The following is a 25,331-nucleotide window of genomic DNA, read 5'->3' on the forward strand; positions in this document are numbered from 1 at the left end:
GTTAGGGTTGCGACTTCTGGTCCCAAGATGGCGACCAGGGGGCAGGGCACCTGTCAAGTGACAGCGCTACCTTTGCATCCCCCAACAGCTCACCAAAAGTCAAGTGGCCCTCTAGCCAAAATAATTGCCCACCCCTGGTTTAGAGCATCACTGGAGTGAACCCTACTGTTCCTCGCATGTCAGCTATGCTAATGGAGTTGCTCTCTGATTACGCCCCTTCTGTCCAGGCAACAGTTACCAGAGGCTTTAAGGATGAGCACCTCAGGCCGTGACAGCTCTACAGTCTCAGAAACAAACCTCCAAGTTTCTCACTCTGGGATGTCTGTTTCCTGCTCCAAAATCTCAGTCCAGGCCCAGGCCCCAAAAAAGATGTCTGTGGCCTGAAGCTCCCTCCTGAGCTCCAGCAATTGATTGCACTTTGGAGGTGTCTCCAGTGCCATGAGCATACTCGGGTCTTCAAGGAGCTAGAGCAGCATTTCTCAACCTGTGGGCCGTGACCCAAAAGTGGGTCATAAGAATATATGAAAGGGTTGTGAACAAACTTTAAAAATAGATTCTCCTGGAAAGGAGGAAAGCTTGGAAAACCCACAACCCAGACTCTTTAGGGCCTTAGGGGTCCTAAGCCAGAAGCTTGCTTTGCACCCAGAAAGGCAGCAGAAGCCAGAGCAGACTCTGGAGCAACGTGCTCCGGACAGCCCACCTCTGTCAAAAGCCAGCTGCCATGTTCTGCACCAGCTGCAGCTTCTGGATGGTCGTCAAGGTCAGGACCATAGAAAGCACATTTCTGCAGTCTGTGCCTGAGGTGCAAGGATGTGGCTAATGGTGGCCAGATCCAGACTGGAGGGAATTGGTGAAAGGTGCTCCTCGTTGCCCCATCCATGACTGCACAACCTAAGAGGTCTGCCAACTGTCATCACCTGTCTCATCTAGATTCAGCTTCGCTTGCATCTCTTGTGTCCAGTCCCCAGCTGTTGCCAGCTAATGAGTAAGGCTCAAGAATGGAGGGTGTTGAGGAAATAGGCCAGCTGCTGTGTAGCACCCATACGCCGAAGGGTGTGTTCATATACTGAGGAACACTGGCCTCCTCCCGTCTTTGAGCTCGTTTCTAGCCGCGATCAATTAGGCCGAGAACAAGGGGGTGTCGGCAAGATGATTTATTGCTCTGCAGAGGGGTGCTCCATGTCCAAAGACAAAAGAGCCCCCTGCCTTGAGTTTACAGCTTGATATTTATACATTAATCGTTACATAGCTGCGCGCGCATTCAAGGTCTTTTGTCTGCTGTTACAAAGTTGCAGGACACATAGAACAGTGTTAGGCTGTCTGGAACTAGTTCTGTGATTAACCTTGTCAGCAAAAGATTCATGGTTTCATGGTTTTGCTTACTGTCAGCAAAAGGGTTTGTTTTTTTTTAAGCTTAGGGAAAGGTCAGCAAAAGTTTAGCATTAGATCCTCTGTTCAGCAAGGGGTCACCTGCTTTTTACGGGTTATATTGTTTTTCTGACAAGGGCCTGGGTCGGATGAAAAAGAGGGAGAGGTATGAAATCAGCATACTCCAAATCTCTGATCTCACCTAGCATGGCCACCTCCCCTTGATGCATATTAGGGTCAAATGCAATGGCAATAAGAAACAACTGCATATCAGCCGGGGGAAGGATATTATCTAGGTGTCTCAGGCTTTGCCAGGGATATGCCCCAGGAACACTCAGGCCTGCGCCGGTGTTACTTACTGTTGGTGTTTTACAGAAACGGGCACGATCCAAGAGGCAGAAGATTGTGTCTGAGTTTCAGCAGTTGCACCAGTTCCTACAGGAACAAGAGCAACTGCTGCTGGCCCAGCTGGGAGAGCTGGAGGAGGAGGATGAGAAGATGCAGAAAGAAAAGGGCACCAAACTCTCCGAGGGGTTTTCCATCTCAGCGAGCTGATCACGAGATGGAGGCGAAGTGCCAGGAGCCAGTGAGTGAGTTCCTGCAGGTGAGCCTGTGCTGGGGACAGCCCAGAGCCTTGTACCAGGGAGGGAGGGGACACATGGAGTCTCTGTGGCCATGGGAGGAGATGGGCTCTGGTGTCTTGGCTTAAATTTAGGTCATGTACAAAAGTCAGCCAAAAAACTCAGTGGCTATAGTGGGGCCCTGGCCCAGGCATTAGTACTTCACATTCATTCACCCTGTTGTTGCACAAGGGGCCGTTCGAGCTCCTGGAGGCTAAGTTCCAATTTGGTCCCCAGAAGTGAGTCGCACCACGAGCCACAGAGATAAATAAGGCCTTTATTGCTTGCAAGCAGGTTGGCCTGGAGTCATGAGACTCAGATCAAAGCCGACCCCTAGTGCTGGTTCTTCATTACTTACATATCCTGTTACAGAGTACTGGAATCTTTCTTTAGCGCGGGCGTACTTTAGGCCAACATAGTTACGAGACTTGGGACTTTCTAACCGTGAGTTAGCAGGGCGGGAGAGAAACAAGTAGCGGATGCCTCTTAAGATATGGCAGGGTAAGAGAAACAAGTTGCCGATGCTTCTCCAGATACGCTCTTGTGGAATGACTAAGCGTAAAAGCAAACAGTTTTCGCCCCTGCTTTTTCTACACTGTGACTTCATAAATTTATTAAGGCCCATGTTTAGCCAGTATTTTCCCCAAAACAGGACCTGGCCAGGCAAGTGCTCTGGGCTCCCTGTCAGTCGCTAGAGCAGGAGGAGTCGGTGGGAGCTGCGGGAGCCCAGCCCCTCTGAGAGCCAGGCCATGTTGCTCCGTGATTGACATCCAGAATAGAGAACCCAAATCGAGGTTTTTTTTCTGAAACATGGGGCCAGCTACTCTGGCTGCAGTGGGCTGTAGGGAAGGCGAAATCTCCCCTCCCACGTCTTCCCCCTCCTCCCCAGGAGCAGCGGGCACTGGGAGGGCCCCTGGGAGGATGTGAAACAAGGAGTACGCAGACCAGGCAGATGGAAGGGTGTTCCCTGTGGGAAGCTACACCTTTGATGTCCTGCTCCCTTGCAAACCAGGACATCTCTATGCATCCCCGTGGCTCTCTTGGTGTGGGCCTCTCCTGCTCTCTCCAGGCTCTGCTGCACCCAAGGGAGGGGTCTGTCTCTCCTGGCTTCTCCATCACACTGTGCCTCATGCACCTGCTCCCATGTATGTTCACTCAAAATGAGCCGTATGTTAAGTGTAAGGGCTTATTACGAGCAGAAACGTCCCCCCGCTGGCCGTGCTAGGGCCCAAGTACTTCCTTACAACACGTTCTGGCATTTGCTTCCATCTGCTTGACTAGACCGTTGTTAAGAGACAGAGGCAGAGGAAATGAGCAGGAGGGAGACAAGGAGGTCAGAAGCCAAGAGAAAGACAAGTAAACGGAAGCTGGCTCAGGATGGCCTTGTTCGTTTAGTTTATTAGCAGTTGGACTTGGTTTAAGGTTTCTGTAGGTGACCAGATGCAGGCATTGTTACCTGACAGCGAAGAAGACTTGTTTGATAACCATGTTTGACAAGGTTCATTTAATATTAACAATGAAAATCCTATTCCGCACATTTGTATGTTCACTAAACTGCTTCAGCAGGCTTCTGCGGTTGGGCCAGGGAATGGAGTGTAACAACTCAGGTCCACCTCAGATGTGTTGCTCTTCAGTCTTGAACTCTAGTTCTTGCTGAATTTCCCCCTTGCAGGTGACCCAAGATCAGTGATTCTTTAAAACTTGAGTGTTTAAATCCTCACCGTGAAGCCGTCTTCCCCGGCCTGTGCTGGCCACCTTCTAGAGGCTATTAAGGTGGTACTCACGCTGTGGGTTGCGACCCCAAATAGGGGTGCAACATCAGTGGGTGGGGGCACGGTAAATGTGCCGCCTGAGATTTCTGCGCCCACAGCGAGGTGCAGGGCTGCAGCTGGGCCAGACCAGCGCCGGGCAGGAGCCACCTCTGCAGCCCAGCGGGTGGGATGCGTTGCGGGAGGGAGTGCCGTGCCACTCTGGCTGCCAAGGTGTGAGGCGAGGCCGTGGCAGCAGCACGGAGGTGTGCTTGGGTGAGCAGGGGGAATCTCAACTTGGCAGCCACAGCAGCATCGTGCTGCGCTTCCTCACTCCCACGCCGGAGCCCCAGGGTGGAGGGCGGGAGGGTAGGGAGCCCCAAGCGTGCAGTGGGCAGCTGACATCCTCCTCACCTCCATGGGCTCCTCCCTGGCAGTGCTGCCCGGGGGGAGGTGATGGGGGGGTGGGGAGCCCGGATCTGCACGCCGCTCTGGCCACAGCCACCTCCACCTCCTCCAGTCGGCTACCCTACTGCAGGCCTTGGCAGCCTGCGACTGGTGGGTGGGCTCAATCCGGCTCATGAAGAGGTCCAGTCCTGCCTGCCTGCCTAGGTCCCATGCAGCATGGGGGATCGGTGCACTGTGCTGCACATCCCCTCTGGAGCTCCAACCTCTGCTGCATGTGCACTTCTCCTCCTTTGCAGCAAGGCTGCGTGCAGGCAGCTGGCCACCCCAGTGGGGAGGGGCTGTGCCTGCCCCTGGGGCCAGGCTGCAAAGGGTGGCTTGCACCAACAACAGGTTTCCCCCCTGCCCTACAGAGACATCAGCACTACAGCACAGGGGCGCCTGGGAATCGAGCCCTTTCTTCTCTTCTGCCCCATCGGGGGTATGAAGGGGCCCTGTTCCCAGGCAGCTGGTGGGGCGGCTGCTCTTCTGGGCACTCACTGTTTCCAGGGGGACTTGCTCCATGGCACAGCCTGTTTCTGCAGGGGGTGAGGGGTTTCTCTGAGCCCTTCTTGTCCCACTAAGAAGGGGCAGGAGATATTCTTGGGTTCTGCCCCACACTCCCCGCAGCAAACTCTGGGCACTAAGATGGCCACAGACTCCTCCACCTCATCCCCTGCTGCTCCTCTGCACTCCTGCTCCATCCTTACTTTAGACTGTTATTGTTGCAGGGCAGGGCTCCTCTTTGCATTTATGTCCGGTTCTCAACAGAAAGGATCAGTGCTTCTGGGCTTTTTCTGCCCTGAGTATCACTTCCAAGGTACAGAGGACAAAATATTTGCCCAGAGAATCCATGAGCAGGAGCTAGACTGAATTTCAGCTTAGGAATTGCTGAAATAATTTCAGTTAAAAAAAACCCCTCCGTTATGCATGGACTCCTGCCTGGTCAACCAGCGCTTAGTATCATTTCCAGGAAGGGAAACTCCCAGCTGTTGCTCGTGTCTGAGCATGTGCCTGAGCTCAGGAAAGTGAAACCAACCCCGTTCCACCCTCCGTTTGGAGACATGGCTGCTGAGAGCACCATAGAAAACCTCTGGGATGAAGCGACCTGCTCCATCTGCCTGGACTTCTTCAAGGATCCGGTGATGATCGTGGACTGCGGGCACAACTTCTGCCGAGCCTGCATCGCCCAGTGCTGGGAGGGATTGGACAGAGATATCACCTGCCCTCAGTGCAGACAGACCTTTCCACAAAAGAGCCTCCGGCCGAACAGGCAGCTGGCGAGTGTTGTGGACATAGCCAAGAGGCTGCATGTGCAGAAAGCCGAGGCAGCCGGAGGGCAGCAAGCGTGTGGGGAGCACGGGGAGGCTCTGAAACTGTTCTGCCAAGATGATGAAATCCCCATCTGCGTGGTGTGTGGCCGATCCCGGGCGCACCGATCTCACAGCGTGGTTCCCCTGGAAGAGGCCACTGAGGCCTACAAGGTAGGAACCGCTGCTCGGCTAATGTGCACCGGCTTTAGGTTTAATTGCAGGTTCATATCTTCCCACCCTTCCTTCCACTTGTCATGTCTTGGCTACTGGTGCGATCAGCTGTGGGGAGCCTCCCTTGTAGGGAACAGGTTACAAAATTATATTGGGTGTGTAAGGGTATCTAGGGGTTCCTCAGTCAAAACAGCACTTAATGAGAAAGACACAAAACCTCTTCGTAACAGTCCTGGGGCATTTGTTCAAACTGGCCCCTTTCCTCTTCCCTGGTCCCCAGCGTTCACCGCTCGGCTCCACACTCGCATGCTCCGTGACACGGGACTTCCTCTGAAGCCTCATCTTGCATATCAGTGCGCCTTCCCTCCTAAACAAAGCCATAAGCCATCCCAGATAGCAAATTCCACGGTCCGTATTCTCAGCCTGGCAGCGCTCTCGGGGGGGTGATTACTAGCACATCACTCTTGGGGGCGGTTTTTACCACTCACTTCTTCCAAATCTTTATGAGTTTTTCAGGGGGTTTGATCTTCCTCTCTTCTCAGCGCCAGCCCTTTGGTTGCATCTGCGTTCCTTTCTTCTTACGTGGTAATTTTTGCAATGCCTTGCAGGTAACAAAACAATAATTAATGTGGGTACTATAAAGCCACTATTGGCTGTCACCAGGGATCCCGGTTTTCTCTGCTATAAATCACTAATTCTCTGATTAAAATCCCATAATCCATTATTAAATTAAAAGGCCACTATATATATATATATATATATATATATAAGTGTGCATATGTGTGTGTGTGTGTGTGTAAGTGTGCATATGTGTGTGTGTGTGTGTAAGTCTTAGTTGAACACAATATTTTGTTTACAGTTTTAAAGCATATTTGGAAATATTTACAGTTTTAAAGCAATTTGGAAGCCTACCAGTGCCTCAATCACTATAATAAAATTAATTATAAATGCCTATATATTTTGGCACTTGATTTTGAGTTTTTTATCATGGAAAATAAGAGCTGCTGATGAGACCCCCTCCGTAATACACCCCAGGGAATTATGCGCAGAAGAAATCAAAATGATGTGCAGGAAGACTCAATTATGCAAAATTTATTATTATTTTTTTCTTTACAAATTAAACTAAATATAACACTATTTGAACCTTCTTTAGAAATACATGCAGGTACTTTGTGTGGTTGGGGGGTGGGTGTGAGGTGTGTGTATGTGGAGGGGGATTTGTGAAGGTGTGGGGAGATGTGTGTGGGTGTTGTGGGTGGGTTTGTGGTACACAGGCCCCACTGCTGGCAGCTCAACAGCAGCAGGCAGTGGGCCCTCGGTGTGCTTACGGCTGCGGCAGGCAGAACCCCTGTGGCACACACCTCTGGCCAAGTCCAAGGGCCTGCATGTGCTGGCATGGAGCTGCTGGTGCACGCCTCACACCAGACCAGGCTAGCTCCATGCTAGTGCATGCAGATTGTGGCACTGCAGGCAGGAGCCACATGTTATCGGGCCGGGTGGGCTCCACACCTCCATAGGCAGCTTCCTGCTGAATGCCATATGTGGAGGCATGGAGCCAGCAATCCTGGCCTGATGGTGTGTGGGCTGGGAGCTGTGCACCATCAGGCCTGGCTCTTTGCCTCCATGTGGGACTTCTCACTGGCACCTCCCCACTCCATCAACCCTTGCTCACACCCCTCTGCCCTGTTCCCCACCCGTCTCGCTGGCTCTTCCCACAGCCCCCAGCCCTGGCAGTCACCTGCACCTGCTGGTGCCCCCCCCCCATCCCCAACCCACAGCTGGTCTAGCCACCCCCAGAGCCACTGGAGAGGGCTCCAAGCTGGCCCCAAGCTCCCTGCAATCCCCACTTACCTTAAAGGCTCCAGGAAGGAAAACGAGCCTGAGCCATACCCTGGCTGGCAGTGTCTCAGGCCCTGCCACTTCCCACTCTCCCCACCCACGGGACAGGGCTTGGGGTTTGCCACAATTCTTGCAAGATGCTCTTGCAGGCTGGAACTCTGCCAGACTGCAGAATACTCTTTGCAGAAGTGAAAACTGCATTGGTATCTCCACTAAAATGAAAAATCTGCTTTTTTGTCTGTTAAAAGGGGAAATCTGCGATTATTTTTCCTGCTTTTCGGTGGGAAACAAAACCCAGATCCTTGGCTATCACTTTATCCAGGTTTTTGGCTATCATTCTTAAGTGCCCTTGGCTTTTGTCAAACCCTATTCCCTGTGTCTGTGTGGTTTTGGAGGCAGTTGTTTCTCAGTGGTACTCAGTGGGGCCCAGCTACTAGAGTGTGATTCCTCAGGTGCACTTCTGTCTCCTGGATTCAGTGGTCGAAAGCCATAGGATGATATGACAGCAGGCCTGGAAGGGACTTCATGAGATCATTTTGACCTGTCTCAGGCAGTATTATGCATGACTAAACAAACCTACCTAACTTGACTAAACAAACCTGTCTAACCCTCTCTTGAAAATTTCCGCATGTACAGATTTGATAACTTTTCTAGGTAGTTTGTTGCAATGCTTAATTACCCTTGTGATCAGAAAATTCCTCCTCATCTCTGCTGGGCTCTTTGCAAATCTGCCTACATCTTTCCAGAAATGTGGGGCCAGATGCCAGACATAACACTCCAGGTGAGGCCTCACCAGTGCCAGATAGAGGGAAAGAAACACTCCCCTTGATTTGCAAGTGCCACTCCTGTTAATACAGCAAAGTGCATGGCTCAGGGGCTGATGCCCAACTGCAAGGGGATAGAGGGACAAGCCTGCCTGCCTAGAAGCTCTAGGTCAGCTGGTGGGGATGATTGGCTGGTTGTACAGGTAGTTAAAAGCTCCCAGGGATTGTGGCTAAGAGGGAGAGGAGGAGGAGGCAGCAGTGGCAGTTGGTACACTGAGGGAAAAGCCCAAAGCCTGGGTTGCCTCTCTCTCTAGGTTTAGGGAAAGACCAGAAGTTTTACTTTCGTTTATTTACATGTTTGTTTATGTTGTTTCTTGCTCTGTTCGCTGTGGGGACAAGCTCCCCACATGTAAAATAAAGGGACTGAAAATTGGAATGGCCCTACTGGACTGGTTGGATCTTACAGAAGAGGCCTATTGCTGCAAGTTCAATTAGAGACTTGGGACCTGAATACATGGCCGTGTGCCATGGCCCAAAGCTAAAGGGTTTGTGCGCCCACTGGCTAAACCCAGATTCCTGGTTGACTGTGGATATTTTAGAACCGGTGACCCTAGAACAGTTCTGCACCAACCTCCTAGTAGAAATCCAAAGGTAGATGTATTGCCACTGGTGGCCAGCTTGGAGGCCACCTGAAAAGTAGAGGACTTTATGGGGGTAGGGGTAGACTGTTGGGATCCCTGGGGAAGTGGGGGCTATGGGGAAAACCAGCTGAGTCCCTAAGGAGATCCCCAGCAGGGTGTTATCTCTGTGTCCTCCAAGACCCCAGCCAGGAGGAAGGGAACCTCCAGAAGGCTCTTGAGTGATCCTTCCAGAGAAGAGAGCCACCTGGGGCATCCCTGCAGTTCAGGAAGAGGAATTGAAGCTTAAATGAACTTTCATTGCAGGAAGAAGGGCCATCAATATCGGGACTGTCTGCAGATGGATTGTGGGTGTACTCATGCCTTAGTCTTGAAGGCATGGTGGGAGAGCCCAGACACAAGGGGATGTGTGATCCCCCCCAAAATAGGGGATGTCCATGTGATGGGGCTCATAGACTCACAATCTGGACAGAACATTTTCTGTGAGCAATTTGTGAACACAGTAGACATTCCAGTAGGTGAATGCTGGGATTCACCTGCATTCATGGGGATACTTGACACTACCCCATAATCTGTCTAAGCCTGACCATCAGGAAGGTCATGTGAGAGCTGTGATGGCCAGCCATCTAGTATACCCTGTGATGGTGGGGTGAGATTGGGGCTCAATGACCAAGTTTGGTGTGGCTGGCTCAAAGAGTGGATGGAAATCAGGCTGATCTCCATCCCATGGAACCAGAACTGGAAGAGATGTTTCCCTTTTCAGACCCTGAGCTCTTTGGACCTTGACCCAGGTCATGCTGAGAGCAGCAGCAGGTCAGGTGAGAGGCCCTTGCCAGCCACAGGAAATACTCAGGAAAAGGAATTGGGGGTTCAATGCAATCTGGACCACCCCCCTCCAAAGGATGCAGAGGGTCAGTGAACCTCAGGACTTTGGGAAGGTGGGCTGATCAGGTAGGGGAAAGCTGGTATTTCACTTGTGATCAAAGGAAGGACCCAGTAATGTGCCCTTCTGCATGGATGGTTGGGTTGGGCCAATGAAGCCATAGCGAGTGCAAAGTTACGGGGGGAACTCTTGATGAGGGTGACAAAGACAAGACCAGAGGGGCCTGCCGGTCCCAACTACTAGTCCTCAAGCAGCACCATAGCCAGGTTGTGAAGCTGGCCCATGATATACCATGGAGGGTCATTTGTGGGTGGAAAGGACCCAGGATAGAGTGCTGGTGAAGTTTTTTTGACCACAAAATCAAGGACTATTGTGCCTCCTACCCCAACCGTCAGATGATTGCCCTGCGGCTTGCCCATAAAGCCCCATTAATACCCATCCTGTTGGTTGGCATACCCTTCGAGCAGGTTGTAGTGGACTTGGTGGGACCTCTGGAGCCGAGTTAAAGGGGATTCAAGTTTCAGGCAGGACTACATTAGTCAAACACCAGTTTATGTTCAAGCCAGATTGTACAATTCAGAAGGGACACTCAAGAATTCCAGCATGGCTGAGGGAAACAAGTAAACAGTTTAAGAAAATGTTGGAGTTGGGAGTAATAGAGGAACTGGGTAATGATCACACTGTCTGATTTTGTACTGACCTCTGCAAAGTCAGTGCAGTTTCAAAGTACAATGCATATCCCATGCCCAGAATAGGTGAAATAATGGAGGGAATAGGCAATGCAAAGTACATAATTATCCTGGACTTGACCAAAGGGCATTGGCCAAATACCTTTTGGACTCGGCATCCCGAGAAATCACAGATTTTGCAACACCTGGTGGGCTGTATTACTTCAGGACTCTTTTGGTCTACATGGAACCCGGTGACCCTCCAACATCGAAAGGACAAAGTGCTCTGCCTGCACTGGGCATATACGGCTGCCGATGTGGATGCTGTTTTAATATTTACCAACGCATTTACCTCTCTCCAGGAGCTGAGAGAGGTGTTCCAGGTGAAATGAGTGGCTAGTCTCAAAGCTAACCCTGCCAAATGTCACCTAGGACAGCCAGCAAGTGTCAGGCCTGTCAAAGAGGTGACAGGTCTGGGTGTTCCCCAGCCAGGGCTTTGTGTGTGCGTGCATTAGCTGGAGGTTATGGTGCTTCCTACCTGCCTTTCGCCAGGGGATCGTTGGTCCTGGCATTTACAGGACTGCCGCGCCACCACCAGTCCTACCAGGCCTCCCTACCCTGGCAGGGTGCAGTTTTAGTGGTCATGCCCAGGACCTGGGGCCTCCTCCTTCCCCAAAGCCCCCATCCAATACCTCCAAGTTCGTCCTGGCAGGGAATGAGCTCAGCAGGGACACGTTCTTCCCCGGCTGGCTGGTGATGCAGTTAGTGTCCCCTTCACCTGAGAGCAGGGCATTACTCAGCTTTCAAAAACTCAAAAAAGGAAACTGGTGCAGACAGAGTGAGGCGGGTGGCACCCAGTCCGTCTGCAGGTGGAGCTTGGGGAACCGCAGCGGCGGGAGGTTCACCGTCAGGAACACCAGCTGCTCCGCCAGCGTAGGATGCAGGCAGGTGTGGTGGGGTGTCACAACGTCCCCAGCTATGCCAAACACCCTCTCGCTTAGACCACTGGTCGGTGGACAGGACAGGTGTTGCCGGGCAGCCGAGGCCAGATCCTGCCACATCTGCCTGTGGCTTTCCCAGTAGGCCGAGGCATCACAGTCCAGTGACTCCACATCCTCAGCGAGATAAGTAGCCACCGAAGCCTCAGTTCTACCTGCCTGAGGCTGGGGTCTGGTGCGTTTCGACCCCAGCATTGAAGCCATGGCCCACATTGGCAGTGGCTGGCGTGGAGGAGACTGGCTGGTGCTGGCGCCGGTGCTGGTAGTGCTGGCACGGGAAAGTGGATCCTCCTCTTCCACATCCCCTCGCCGCTGCACTTCAGTCTCCCTGACTTTGTTCATCAGCACCTGTGTCCAGTGAGCGAGGGTTTTGGGGCTGCCAGCGCACATGCTCCCCTTCACCCTCGGGTCACACATGCTCACCATCATATGGACAATACTGGACCGCAAATGATCCAGCCATCTCCTGATGCCCTCCTTCAGCCGCCTCACCAGTGTCTGCACATCTGGTGACAGCGGCCTGCCGCAGACAGGAACATTGATCCCCTGGAACATCTCCATTTCATAGTTTCATAGTTGGTCGGGTCGGAAGGGACCTGAGCAGATCATCAAGTTCAACCCCCTGCCAGGGGCAGGAAAGAGTACTGGGGTCAAATGACCCCGGCTAGGTAATTATCCAGCCTCGTTTTGAAGACCCCAGGGTAGGAGTGAGCACCACTTCTCTTGGAAGTTGGTTCCAGATCCTAGCCGCCCTGACTGTGAAGTAGCGCCTTCGGGTATCCAGCCTGAATCTACTCTCAGTCAACTTATGACCGTTATTCCTCATTACTCCTGGTAGTGCTCATGGGGAACAGGGACTCTCCAATAGCCTGCTGGTATCCCCCTTGGCCAGTTTGTAGATGGCCACTAGCTCCCCCCTCAGCCTTCCCTTGTGGAGGCTGAACAGGTTCAGGTCCCGTCGCCTCTCCTCATCGAGCCTGCCCTGCTGCCCCCTGATCATGTGAGTGGCCTCCTCTGGACCCTCTCCATGCTGTCCACATCCCTCCTGAAGTGTGGTGCCCAGAACTGGATGCAGTACTCCAGCTGCGGCCTGACCAGTGCCGCATAGAGGGGGAGAATCACCTCCTTGGACCTGCTCGAGATGCATCTGTGGATGCATGACAAGGTCTGGTTGACCTTCCTGACTGCATCCCCACACCGCCAGCCCATGTTCATCTTGGAGTCAATGATGGCCCCAAGATCCTTTTCTGCCTCCGCACTGATGAGAAGGGAGTTCCGCAGCCTGTAGGTATGCTGCTGGCTTTTCCTCCCCAGGTGCAGCACCTTGCACTTGTTGGTATTGAATCACATCCTATTCTCATCCGCCCACCCCTGTAACTTGTCTAGATCTAGTTGCAGCCTGTCCATCTCCTCCAGCGTGCCCACCTCTCCCCACATATTAGTGTCATCTGCGAATTTGAACAAGGTGCTTTTCACCCCCTCGTCCAAGTCGCTGATGAAGATGTTGAACACTGTGGACCCAAGGACCAAGCCCTGGGGGACCCCACTGCCCACATCCCTCCAGGTCGAAAAAGACCCATCCACCACCACTCTCTGGGTGCAGCCCTCCAGCCAATTTGCGACCCATCTGACTGTGTAGGCATCGATGCCACAGTCGCCTAATTTCTTAATGAGAACGGGGTGAGAGACAGTGTCGAAGGGCTTCCTCAAGTCCAGAAAGACTACGTCCACTGTGGCACCTGTGTCCAAGGATTTTGTGACCTGGCTGTAGAAGGCCACCAGGTTGGTCTGACAGGAACTGACTCGAATGAACCCGTGTTGGTTGCCCCTAAGCATGATCTCCCCTGCTGGTCACCTCCAGTGAGGTTCTCCAGTTCCCTTACTAGGAGGATCACCTGGCTGAGGACAGCATCGCCAGTGCTAAGGGTCTTGGTGACCTTGAGGAAGGGCTTGAGGACCACCAAGATTTGTGCCCCCCTTTCTGTCCACCTTTTCCCCCTCTGGTCCAGGGTGGCCTGCCTCTGCTTTGGGGGTAAGTGGTCTTTGGAGCGACTGGGGGACTTCCCTTTCCACACACTCACGCTGGTGCCAGGCTGAGCAGGAAGAAAGGCAAGGGGGTGCTGCCTCCTCAGATGTAGCAGCATCGCCGTGGTAGAGAAGTGTCTCACGTCCTTGCCACGGCTCATGTGCCTTCAGCAGTGCTGGCAGATGGCAAACTTGGGATCATCTGCCACCTCAAAATGATCTCACACTACACTACTCCCCTGCTTCTGGGCTGAGGGTGAGGATCCTGCCTTTTCCCCCTTCTCAACAGGCTGAGGTTGAACAGCAGGAGCTGCCTCAGCTGAGCCACTTGCCTCCACAACCTCAGCCTCCTCCAAGGTGCTGCTGTCCGGAGGTGACCTGGGTCTAGGGGAAACTTGAGGGGTATGGAGCACAGACTCTGATTCCCCCTCGGTCCCCAGGATTGCTTGAGTCAGCGCGCTCAGCATCCCTGGTTCCAGCTCCAGCTCCTCTCTGGCAGTGGGAGGCTCACGCTGAGAAATGACATTGGGGTGGAGGAGGCAGTGATTCCACGGCTGGTGCCCACTTCTGGACTGAGGGGAGGTGGTGCAGGGATGTCAGGTGCAGACACTGCTCCCACCGCCTCGCTTTCACGGGCAGCACGAGTGTCATGGGAAGGGAATGCATCTGTGTTTGGGGCGGGGGGGGCATGCAGCTCTAGCTCTCCCCCTACCCCCTCTCCTTCCCCTGCCAGAAGACCTGGCACCTGCCTTTCAGCATGCTTTGTATTGATCTTTCCTGTGATGCAAAAGGTCTCTGTGTGTGTGAATTTTTTTGTATATCTGTCTTGTTCTCCCGTGAATATCTGTGTCTTGTCTCGTGCTGTGAATGAAATTATTTGTGCATCTTCTTTGTGACTCTCACAATATTGTCTATCTTGTGCTCTGAATAAAATTAGTTGTGTGTCTTCCTGTATCTCAATATATTATCTGTGTCTTGCTCTTCTGTAAATATCTGTTGTCTTCCGCTGTGATTTTTTTCCTATATTCTGGGTCTCTGTGTATGTGCATGCATGCTAGCAATCTGTGCCTTACTGCACAGTGATAGATAACACTGGCTGGGAAAACACAACTTTCTTCTTGCGAAGTTTCCAAAAAAATTATTCAAGGAAATAAACTGAATTGTAATACTACCAATAATTGAATAGAATAGCTAAGCTAAACTAAGCTAAGCTAAGCTAAATCCTAACCACTCCTTTATAACATGAAAAAGCAGCGTGCAGGTCTCAGTCGCAGCATTCTTCTCTCACATACTTGCTGACAAGGAACCGGCTGCAAAAGGCAGAGGCGGGCTGGAAACAGAGGCTTTTATACTTTTTTAGGCCCACCCCACAGACACTGCCATTGGAAAGGTAGCCAGGGAGAAATCCTTCTCACTGGCTACCTACAGACGTCAGTCTTCCCCCCCCACCCCTTCCCACTCTCTGTCCCTCCCCTGCTCCCCCTCCCTCTTCTAATTGCCTCAAAATGCCCGAAGCGGGTCTGAAGCATCTGAAGTGATTCGGATGCCCCCGACCCACTCCGGACACCATTGCTGGGATCCTGCTTTGATCCGGCATCTGAAGCATCCAAAGCAGGTCCGGATCTGAAGAGGGATCCGAAGACTCGCACAGCCCTAATATCTACCCTGCTTCCTGGCAGAGTTTAGAGCATCGCTGGAGTGAACCCTGGCACTTGTCATGGGTCAGCTATGCTAATGCAGTTGCTCTCCGATTCATGCCTTCTGTCCAGGCAGTGCAGTTACCAATGGCTTTCAGGCTGAACCCATCAGGCCGTGTCAGCTCTATAGTCTCAGAAGCAAACCTTCAGGAGTCTCACTCTGAGATGCCTGTTTCCTGCTCGGAGAACTCCGCTGAGGACTGGGCCCAAAAAAGGTCTGTGGCCTGAAGCTCCCTCCTCGGCTGCAGCAATTGATTGCACTTTGGAGGTGTCTCCAGTGCCATGAGCATACTCGGGTCTGCAAGGAGCTGTTGAGTCTTGGTGTCTGGGTAGTCAAAGAAATTCCTTTGTTAGCATCCTGCAGAACAAGCCACTGCAATCATCCCATGCATCCCCCTGCTCCGCTCATCAAGATAAAATGGCTCAACTCATTTCTGTTTTTTTAGGAAAAACTTCAGGCCCATTTGAAGACTCTGAGGGAAAGAAGAGAAAACCTCCTGGGACTGAAACAGACTGGGGAAGGGAAAATCCAGAAATCTCTGGTAGGTGTCTTGGGACCACAATGGGAGGGATTGCCTGGGCCGAGGAGCAGTTCCCCAGAACCACCTCCTCCGTGATTTCACCGAAGAAGCTTGGCACGTGTGTGGTCCTTGTAGGACGTTACTATTGGCTGATGTCAGTGGATCACAGTGGGGTGTAAGGGAAAAGGGCTGCCAGAAGTGTGCAGGGCCCAGACTCTTTAGGGCCTTAGAGGTCAAAACCCAGAACTCTGTTTTGCACCCAAAAAGGTGGAAGCCCGAGCAGCCTCTGGAGCAATGTGCTCCTGACAACTGACCTCTGTCACAAAGCTGGCCATTGTGTTCTCCAACAGCTACAGCTTCTGGCTGTTCCTCAAAGCAGGCACATAGAAAGCATATTTCTTTAGTCCATTTTTGAGGTTACGTGATGGTGGCCAGCTCCAGCTACAGGCCCAGAATTGGTAACACGTGCCCCTAGTCATCCTCATGTAGTGAGTGTTTTCTTTTTTCACCACAAGCCAGGAGGCCAGCCAAACATCGTCGCCTCTGACTTGCATGGATTCAACTTCAATTGGTTCTCCTGTGTCTGGTCCCCAGCTGTTGCCAGCTACGGGTCAAGGACCAAGACTGGAGTACCTGGGTCAGATGAAAAAGAGGGACAGCGTACTGATGGTGCCTCACTTCAGATCTCTGACCGATCTCCCCCAGCATGGCCACCCCCACCCTTAATACATATTAGGGTCAAATTCAATGCAAAGCGAAATGACTGCATATCTGCCAGGGGGAAGGATATTATCCTGGTGTCTTGGGCTTTGCCAAGCACCTGTCCCCTGCACACTCAGGCCTGTGTTGGGGTCACTTACTATAGTTGTTTTACAGAAACAGGCAGGAGCCAAGAGGCAGAAGATTGTGTCCGATTTTCAGCAGCTGCGCCGGCTACTACAGGAACAAGAGCAGCTCCTGCTGGCCCAACTGGGGGAGCTGGAGAAGGAAGTTGCAAAGATGCAGAAGGAAAAGGATACCAAACTCTCTGAGGAGATTTCCCATCTCAGCGAGCTGATCAGCGAGATGGAGGCGAAGTGCCAGCAGCCAGCGAGTGAGTTCCTGCAGGTGAGCCTGTGCTGGGGACAGCCCAGGGCCTTGTCCTGGGGGGGACGGCTGCTGACTCCTGGAGCCCAGCAGCAGAGACCACAGGGCGACCTGGCACGCGCACCACAGGCATGGCCGTTCTTCTTGACTTCTGAAGTTACAGATGCGCGTGCCAGCGATGGAAATCTCGGCACTCAGCCCTGTCTCTCTCGTGTTTCCAAAGGCCTCCTTGAGACCTCCAGCGTGTGGCATAGACTAGATGATTCACTTTGTCTCTCTTTGTCTTCCAGGATATCAGACGGACCCTGAGCAGGTACGTGGCATCAATCGACTCCTCACACGGGCTGCTGCTGGGAAGCGGCTGCAGAGCACGGTAGACTTGTGCCTCCCCGGGGCTCAACAGTGCGGTTGGTGGGGCACGATGAAATTTCTCCAGTGAACTTAATCCTGAGGGGAGTATTTCTCCAAAATGGAGGGGTTGTTTTGGCTATGTTTAACCTAAAGCCTCTCCAACAGATGTGACTTGCCCTGAGGTCCGGCTGCCTGGGGGCCCTCGGCGTGCAATACGGGCCATTGTTTGCTAGGCCATTGGTCACAAATCTACCCAGGTCAGCAGTGACCAAGCTGGGGAAAAACATCTGAATGGGCCAGTGTGAGGGGCGGTTGCACTGCCACTGCCTGTGCTGCGCCTCCGTGGAGCAGGGCTGAGCAGCGAAGGGCACTGAGGTCTGCCAGTTCATTCGCTCACCTGAGATGGGTTTTCCCAGGTGTGAAAAAAGGGTGATCCCACAGCCGGTGCCAACTTCTTCTGAGCTGGAAAGGAAACTCCAGGATTTCTGCCAGCAAACCTGTGCTCTGACAGAGACCGTGAGGAAGTTCAAAGGTACGGAGAAGGGATGGGGAGGGGATGCAGAGAAGAGTGTCTGTGGCCATGGGGGGAGATGGGCTCTGGTCTATGGGCTGAAAATGTGGTTGTTTATAAAAGGCAGGAAGCCAACTAACTAAGTGGACAAGGAGGATCCAGGCATTAACCTTATCGCATGTGTTTGCCCTGTGACCTCAGAAAATTAAGGCCCAAGTTTAGCCACATAACTTTTGCAGTGCTTCCCCAAGACGCAGCCTGGCAGGCCGTGCGCTCCGGGCTCTGTCAGTCTCGGCTGCGCGAGGAGTCGGTGGGGGCTGCGGGGGCCCAGCCGCTCTGAGAGCCAGGCCGTGTTGCTCCGTGATTGACATCCAGAATAGAGAACCCAAATCGAGGGCTTTTTCTGAGCTATGGACCCAGCCTGTCTGGCTGCAGTGGGAAGGAGAAATCTGCCCTCCCACGTCTTCTCCCTCCTCCCCGGGAGCAGCGGGCACTGGGAGGGCCCCCGTGTGTGTCTGAAGTAGAGGGGGGCAGGCCAGGCAGATGGAGGGGCGTTCCCTGCGGGAAGCTACACCTTTGATGTCCTGCTCCCTTGCAAAAGCAGGACATCACCTCCAGGCAGAGATGGTGCCACGGTCGAGGGGCAGAGATGCAGAGGCAGCTTCTGAGGTTACAGCAGCTGCCGGTGCTGGTAGCTGGGGTGGAGATGGAGCCGCCCCAGCATCTCTGCTCAGTCTGAGGCACTCGGGTCAGAAAGGTGGGATCTGGGCTGCAATGTCCGTACCAGCCTGACACCAGGAAGTGTCATGTTTGTGCTCTTCCCCCTCCAGACACTCTGCTGTCTGCCTGTGAGCAGGAAAATGAGGATCTGCTGGGTTCATACACCAAGGGTAAGCTCTCGGGGGGGATTGTCCTGAGTCGCAGCAAATTCCCAGAATCCTGCACGGAGTCGCAGAGACTTTCGCTTCGCACAGGCCTGTGGCCTTAGACTTAAGTGCAGCTGCTCGTTTGAGAGGTGGGAGGTGGCAGTCGTCCCTCAGGGCTGTCATGTCCCCCTCCTTGCCCCTCGCAGAGGCTCCCCTGGCTCTTCTCCCATTCCCTCTCTCTGGGGAGGGCAGCTCTCCCTGGGCCACTGCTCCCTCCTGTCGCGGGTGTGAAGATGCTGCTGCCTTGTGCCACCTCCCCATCCCCCCCACGGCTGCGTCTTCACCTCCATGCCCAGCCTGGGGGGGCAGGGCAGCCCAGAGGAGGGAGCGTGAGGCTGTCGCCTGCCTCCTCTTGCCCCCTCACGCCCCGCTCTGGGGCCCTTCCTGCCTGTGTCCCTGCTGCTGGGAATGGGGCAGCCCCTGCAGGGGGGCAGGGGCAGGGGCAGTGCCAGGCCGAGGAGCTGCGGGGCCGTCTGTGCTCGGCCTCCAGGGCCCAGGGCAGGGGCAGCCCCTGGGAGAAGGGGACTGCTGGGGAGGGGGAGGAACGGCCCCGCCTGCCCCAGGGCTGAGCTGGTGCTGTTTGTCTCTCCCAGCGGCAGTGACTCTGGCTCCAGGCACAGCTCATCCCCGCCTTGTCCTGTCTGCGGATCGAAGAAGTGTGAGATGGAGACAGGCATGGCAGCCTCTGCTAAATAATCCTGAGAGGTTTAACTTTATGTACTGTGTGCTGGGCCATGAGGGATTCACCTCGGGGAAACACTGCTGGGAGGTGGAGGTGGGGGAGGGGGATTGCTGGGCCGTGGGGGTCGCCACAGAGTCTGTGAGGAGGAAGGGGAAGTTCTTCTTTAGCCCTGACGAAGGGATCTGGGCTGTGCAGCACCAGTTTTCTGGCCCACTGGAGGCTCTCACTGCCCCTGATCCAACCCCCCTCTCCCAGTGCCAGGTGCCCCGCAGGGTGCGGGTATGTCTGGACTATGCAGCAGGGCAGGTGTCATTTTTTAATGCTGACACCAAGGCCCCGGTCTTCACCTTCCCACCAGCTTTGTTTGCTGGAGAACGAATCCGGCCATGGCTCTGGCTCAAGCCTTTCAATGTAGCCAGCTTTGGTACACCTGCACTTAAACTGTGCCCCTGAGCCAGGGATGGGCTGTTACCCAGCCAAGGGTAATGTGGGTGTCTCTAAGCAGTCTCTCTGACCCTGGCGGACTCCCCTTTACTCAGCCTTCCCTCCCTCTCTACTCTTAGGACGAGCTTGGGTTGTGTCTGTACAGACCGAACCATGCTACTGCTGCAGCAGTAACAAGGCATGTTGCTCCCTGGCTTTTGAGGGCTTCAGCAGGGCTGGCAGTACAGGGTCCCCTGAGGGATGCCCCCGGCTCTGGAGCATTGGTCTGTCTCGGACCCAAGCAGCCCAAGGCTGGGGGCTCCCTGCAAAGTGCCTCTGGGCATCCTCTGAGAAGGGAGGCCCCAGCTGGAGATGTGGGGGGGTCAGGCTGTGTCTGGAGGTGCAGCTCTGCCTCTGGGGAACTGCTGAGCTGGTTTGTGTTTGGGTTGTTTTTCATAAGCAGCTGAGGCCCCTGGGCTGGGGGTTCCCAAGAAGCAAGATCCGTCTTTGCTGTAGGGCAGAGGCTGAGAGACTGAGACAGGGAAGGGGAGGGCCGTGGGGGACTGGAGAGTGTGCTCGTGAGGGTGAGATTCAGAGGGCAGGTTCATGGATGGGAGCAAAAGAGTTGTGGGGTTTGGGGGACACAAGCTGTTGCTGCATCAGGGACAGAGAATGAATGAAGTAGGATTTGGGAGCATGGGGAGAAGCTGGAAGCTCCCATCTGCTTTGAGCAATTAAAGCCCTGTGCAGTAGGATCCCAAGTGGATCTACCAATAAACAGCTTCTGCAGCAGGCCCCGAGCCTCCATCCTCTGTCCGTGTGGAAGAGGTAACAGCCTTCCCATGTTCTCATGCCTAGAGGTGGGAGGGGAATTCAGCCACCGTAGGCCTGAGAAGTCATGCAGAATGCATCTTTAATGTGGTTTACGAGGGCTCCTGTCCAAAGTGCTATGAACTTTGGGGGCTGACAGTGGTGCTCAGGTAGGGACAGCCCAGGTGTCAGCAGAGGGACCAGCAGAAGAAAGGCAAAATAGTGAATTCCAAAAAACTAACTGGAGAATCCTTGGGAAAGGCGGAGAAAGGATGTGGGGGCCTGATTTGCACCATGGAGCAGAGGATTGTAGGGACACAGAGACAAAGGACCATGACTGCAAAAAAAGTGCTGGACAAATCAGCTGGTGAAAGGAGGGAAAGGGGAAAGGAGGAAAAAGAGTGCAAGAGGGAGATTCCCAACAGGCTTCCCAGGGTGAAGCCAGCTCCTTGGTGCCATGTATTAGCACATGGATTTCCCCATCCCTCCCTGTCATGGACTAAGCAAAGCTGCAGTGGGGCATTTCACAGACATCCCCACTAAGTTGGGTTGATGACCATCATGTTTGCTCTCTTATAAGCAACTAAAACCAAGCTCCCATATGTGCATTGTTATTGTGAATATGTTTGTGCGTTCAGCTTTAGGGTTAGACTTGGAGATTGAGGACTTCTGCTCAACAGTAGCTGAGTCCATAGCAAAGGGTGAAGCACCAGGGAAGATCTCAGAAGAGAAGATGTAGATTGGTTTCAGGAACTGAATGAAGGAAAGATGAAGTGTTAGAAAAGGCAGGATTTAAGGAGAAGTTCTTTGCTGGGAGGGGGTCACTCATATTTTCAGGTGAAATGGGAGCGCAAGCCAGGGAGAGGCTGTGGGGTCTTCCGAGAGATTAGTGGGCTGCTTGTTGACTGAAACAAGGAAGGGACCCGGAAGCTATTCCGAGTCAGAAGGCAGCGGTGCAGTGGTTTGGTTTGATTTTCTGTTTGCTTGTCTGCAAGTTGAATCTCTGTTCTGTGTTTTTCTGTCTTATGCAATAAACCTATTCTGATCTTACTGTTTCTCTTGTGATTTGTGGCAGCTGGCGGCAGCGGGTTTCGCTGCTTGTACAAAGATGGCACACCTATTTTTGCAAGCTTAGGGAAGCCAAGAGTTTTTTGGTTCTCCACCAAGATGTAAGGTCTGGTCAGGGAGCTTGTCAGGTTGAGTCTTGCTAAGCAGAGAGGAGTCTCCCATGAGCAAGACCCAGTCTCAGGGTACAGCAGGACAGTGGGTAGATGCCTGTGTCCTGTAGATAGCCACCAAGCCACTCGAGGGTTTGTCACGGTCTCCTTCCCGCCCTAGACTTGTCCAGAGCCAGAAAGCTGAGGGCTGGGCATGAAGGGATTTATGCTTGGGGGTGGGATCTGTAGCACGTCACTCCCGGCACTGTCCTTACGTCAAAGTCCCCAGCTCCAGAGTGTGACCTTGACTGTCATCCCCCGCCTCGGCAGGGAGCTCAGGGGTGGATGTGCCAACTCGTGCAGCATTGACAGCCTGAGTATGACATCGGATACTGCAAAGTGCTGTAGTCACTGACTGCACCGCACTTGCATTGCTTCTTGACATTTCCTTGACTCTCTTCTTCTGCTTCTCTGTTCCTCAACTCTTCACAGGCGGCGGGGCACAGGAGATAGACCTCCAGGGCACTGTGAGGCATCCAGCCCCCTCATCATATGGCTCAGTGCTCTGAATAAAACCTCCTGCTCCTCTGCACGGACAAGAAGGGAGGCGGTGAATTGTCATCCAGTGCTCCTGTGCAGGAGGGAGAAGTGGGAGGAGAGATTTCTCCTTTCCCTACAGCCCACTGCAGACAGACTAGCTGGGCCCATATTTCAGAAAAACCCTTGGATTTGGAGCAACAAGACCTGGCTCTAGGTCCCTACTCCAGCTGTGGGGGCCATCCCAATACTGGGCATCTCTTGCTGATGTATGTAGCAAGCACAGAGCTGGGTTGGGGCCATGTGGATCTCTCCTTGTCCCCTTGGATATCAGATAGACCCTGAGCAGCTACGTGGCTCCACTTCACTCCTCCCCACGTGGGCTGATGCTGGGCAGGAACTGAAAACCACAGTGGACTTGTGCCTCCCCAGGGCTCAGTAGTGCGGTTGGTGTGGCAGGATGCACCATAGTGTACTTAACCCCAAGGGGAGCATTTCTCCAAAGCTGAGGGGTTGTCCACTCTTATCGAACAGGCCATTTTTAACCTAACCCCTCTCCAACAAATGTGACTTCTCCTGAGGTCTGGCTGCCTCTGGGCCCTCAGTTTGCAATATGGGCCATCGGTCACAAATCTACCCAGGTCAGTGGTGGGGGGTGGGTGGGAATGGGACGTCCCAGAGGCCCTGCCCAGCCGAGCTGGGCCATGGGACAAATCCGGGAGCGGCTCATTTGGGAGGTGCAGTGACAGGGGAAGGGCAGCTCCTGCCACTGCATGCACTCCCGGCAAGCATGGATGGGGCATGTGCCCCCTGGATCTGTGCATGGGGTGAGGGTGGTCTGCCGCTGTAGGCTTTGCCCCAGGCACCAAACGTTAGTGCTTTGGCACTGCTCAGGATAAGTGTAAGGGCTTATTATGAACAGAAACATCCCCCGGTTGGCCTTGCTAGGGCCCAGCTACTTCCTCATGACACGTTCTGGCATTTCCTTCCATCTGCTTGACCAGATCGTTGTTAAGAGACGACGAGGCAGAGGAAATGAGCAGGAGAGAGACAAGGAGGTCAGAAGCCAAGAGAAAGACAGGTTAAGAAGGGAATTTGGCGCAACTTCGCCTGGTTCATTTAATTATTTATTAGCAGTTGGACTTGGTTAAGGGTTTCTGTAGATGATTAAATACAGGCATTGCTACCTGGCAACAAGCAAGATGTGCTTGATAACCAGGGATCCTGGTTTTCCCTGTTAAAAAATTGCTAACTCTCTCATACAAAATGGCAAATCTCTTTATAAACCCCCCAAAATCTGTGATTAAAATGAAAGGTCACTCCCCCCGCCCTCCGGCCCTGTTCTGCCCCACACTTCCCTCCCTGCAGCCCCCCAGTCCTGCTGATGCCCTTGCCTCCCACTCACAGCCCTGCCCGAGGGGGCCTCCAGCTGCCAGGGCTATGGGGCTAGGGACCCAGGACCTCTGGCAGAGGCCGTGGGGGGCACGGCAGGTGTGATCCAGCGTGGCAGGGCAGTGGCGCCATGCGGGGATCTCCCTGCCGCTTTGAGCTCCGCACCGCCCTGGCGGTGCACGTCTGCCCATGTGGCAGCAGCACAAGCGTTGGGTGGTGCCCCCCTCGCCTACTGCCGCACACGCGGGGGCGCGTCATCAAGGCAGCACAGAGCTCGCAGTGGCGAGCAGCTTTCCCGCGTGGCCCTGCTGTACCCTGCAGCGCCACATTGCAGCCGCTGGGCTGCAGAGGCCCCGAGGGAGGGCAGCAGGGTAGGGAGCCTGAGTCCGCAGCAGGCAGCCTGCCCCCGCCCTGATCCGGAGGGCACGGTTCTCCCATCCAGCCAGGAGCGGGAAACTGGCCCCATCCCCCGCCTCCCAGACACACTGCCCGCAGCCCCATCTCACTCCCCACCAGGGCCCCGCAGCTGCGTATTTTGGCCCTGGGCCCCAAGCCCCATGCACTGCCCGGCTGTGCAGCAGCCCCAACCCCAGCCCCAGCACTGCCCAAATCACTCCCTCCCTCCCTCCCTATGGGGGCCTCATTCTCCCCCTCCCACTTACCTTTGGGAGCTATGACTTTGCATTGGTGCAGACTAAACCACATCTGGATGTAGTTTGGTTTGCAACCGTGCAGCTATGAGAAAGGTAGGCAGCGCAGCCTCCACGGGAACAAAAGGATCGGACCACTTGGCACTTCTGCCTTCAGCATGTGCCTGCTGAAGGTACCTGGCAGGGGAAATACTGTGACAACCAAGGTGATTTTCCCAGGGCCAAGGGATGACCCCCTTTCTGGCATGGGGTAGTATCTGTGGAGGAAATGTATAGTTAACCTCCCACGTTCATTCCCGTGAGATGTTGGCTTTACGCCAACTTCATGGAAATGGGGCACTCCTCCTTAGCTTGCTCCTGTAGCCATACAGCTGAGGGCGAGTGAAACTTGGGGGCATCCAAACCCCAAGCCTCCGGGCTTGGGCCTGCACATAGGATGCCCGCCAAATGATTTGGAAACATCTGAAGCCCCAGGTGAGGGTGGAGGATGCTTGCTGGTAGTAGGGCCACATGTGGTTCTTGAATGACCCGTGGATTCGGAATTGATTGGGCTGATTTGGGTTGGAACATGAAAAATTTTACTTAAAAAAAAATAGAAATTGGTGAGAGGCCCAATCCCTTTTTCTTTTGTGTTTTTGAGGAGCCTGCCTGCCTCTCCGGCCGCTGGGGTCAAGCTGCTGGTGGGCTGAGTGGCCACTGAGCTGCAGGGGGCCTGGTCCTTCCATCTGTGGCGAGAGCAAAGAACCGGGGGATCGCGGGCAGCATCCCAGCTTCTGGGCTTTTTGTGCCCTGAGTATCACTGCCTGTGTAGAGAGCAAACAGGTTTCTCCAGAGAATCCAGGGGCAGGAGCTAGACTGAGTTTCAGCTTAAGACCTGCTGAAATTATTACAATTAAAAAAAGGTTTACCTAGAGTTACCACGTTTCCAGTTCAAAAAAGAGGACACCCGTTGCATGCACACTGGGTAGATGATTGTGAGGGGCAGTGATATGATGATGCCCTGGCTCTGCCCATTCTGTTGTCCCTCACTCTGAAACCACAGCCTCCCCAGCCCTGCCGCTGCCCCTCACCCTAACCTGAAGATCCCTGGCCCTGCCAGTGCCCCTTAC

The 25,331-nt window shown here is 53.8% G+C and overlaps 1 protein-coding gene across 2 annotated transcripts; it reads left to right on the top strand.

Moving 5' to 3' along the window:
- The first annotated feature begins 1,564 nt into the window (after positions 1-1,564).
- Positions 1,565-21,536, top strand: LOC149852505 (zinc finger protein RFP-like). 2 transcript variants are annotated; one of them, XM_090029136.1, is made up of 8 exons: positions 1,565-1,972; positions 4,912-5,664; positions 15,623-15,718; positions 16,574-16,804; positions 17,074-17,096; positions 17,551-17,666; positions 18,476-18,535; positions 19,165-21,536. In XM_090029136.1, exons 2-8 carry the CDS (start codon positions 5,107-5,109, stop codon positions 19,704-19,706), a joined length of 1,626 nt encoding a protein of 541 aa, XP_089885262.1. In that variant the 5' UTR covers positions 1,565-1,972; positions 4,912-5,106; the 3' UTR covers positions 19,707-21,536. The 2 variants fall into 2 exon arrangements, with proteins under 2 accessions (XP_089885262.1, XP_089885263.1); XM_090029137.1 differs by lacking the exon at positions 4,912-5,664 and having other exon boundaries at positions 1,568-1,972.
- The last annotated feature ends 3,795 nt before the right edge of the window (positions 21,537-25,331 follow it).

Source organism: Crocodylus siamensis, chromosome 15 (assembly GCF_052110815.1).
Source record: "Crocodylus siamensis isolate JL-2025a chromosome 15, ASM5211081v1, whole genome shotgun sequence".
Taxonomy (NCBI): Eukaryota; Metazoa; Chordata; order Crocodylia; family Crocodylidae; genus Crocodylus; species Crocodylus siamensis.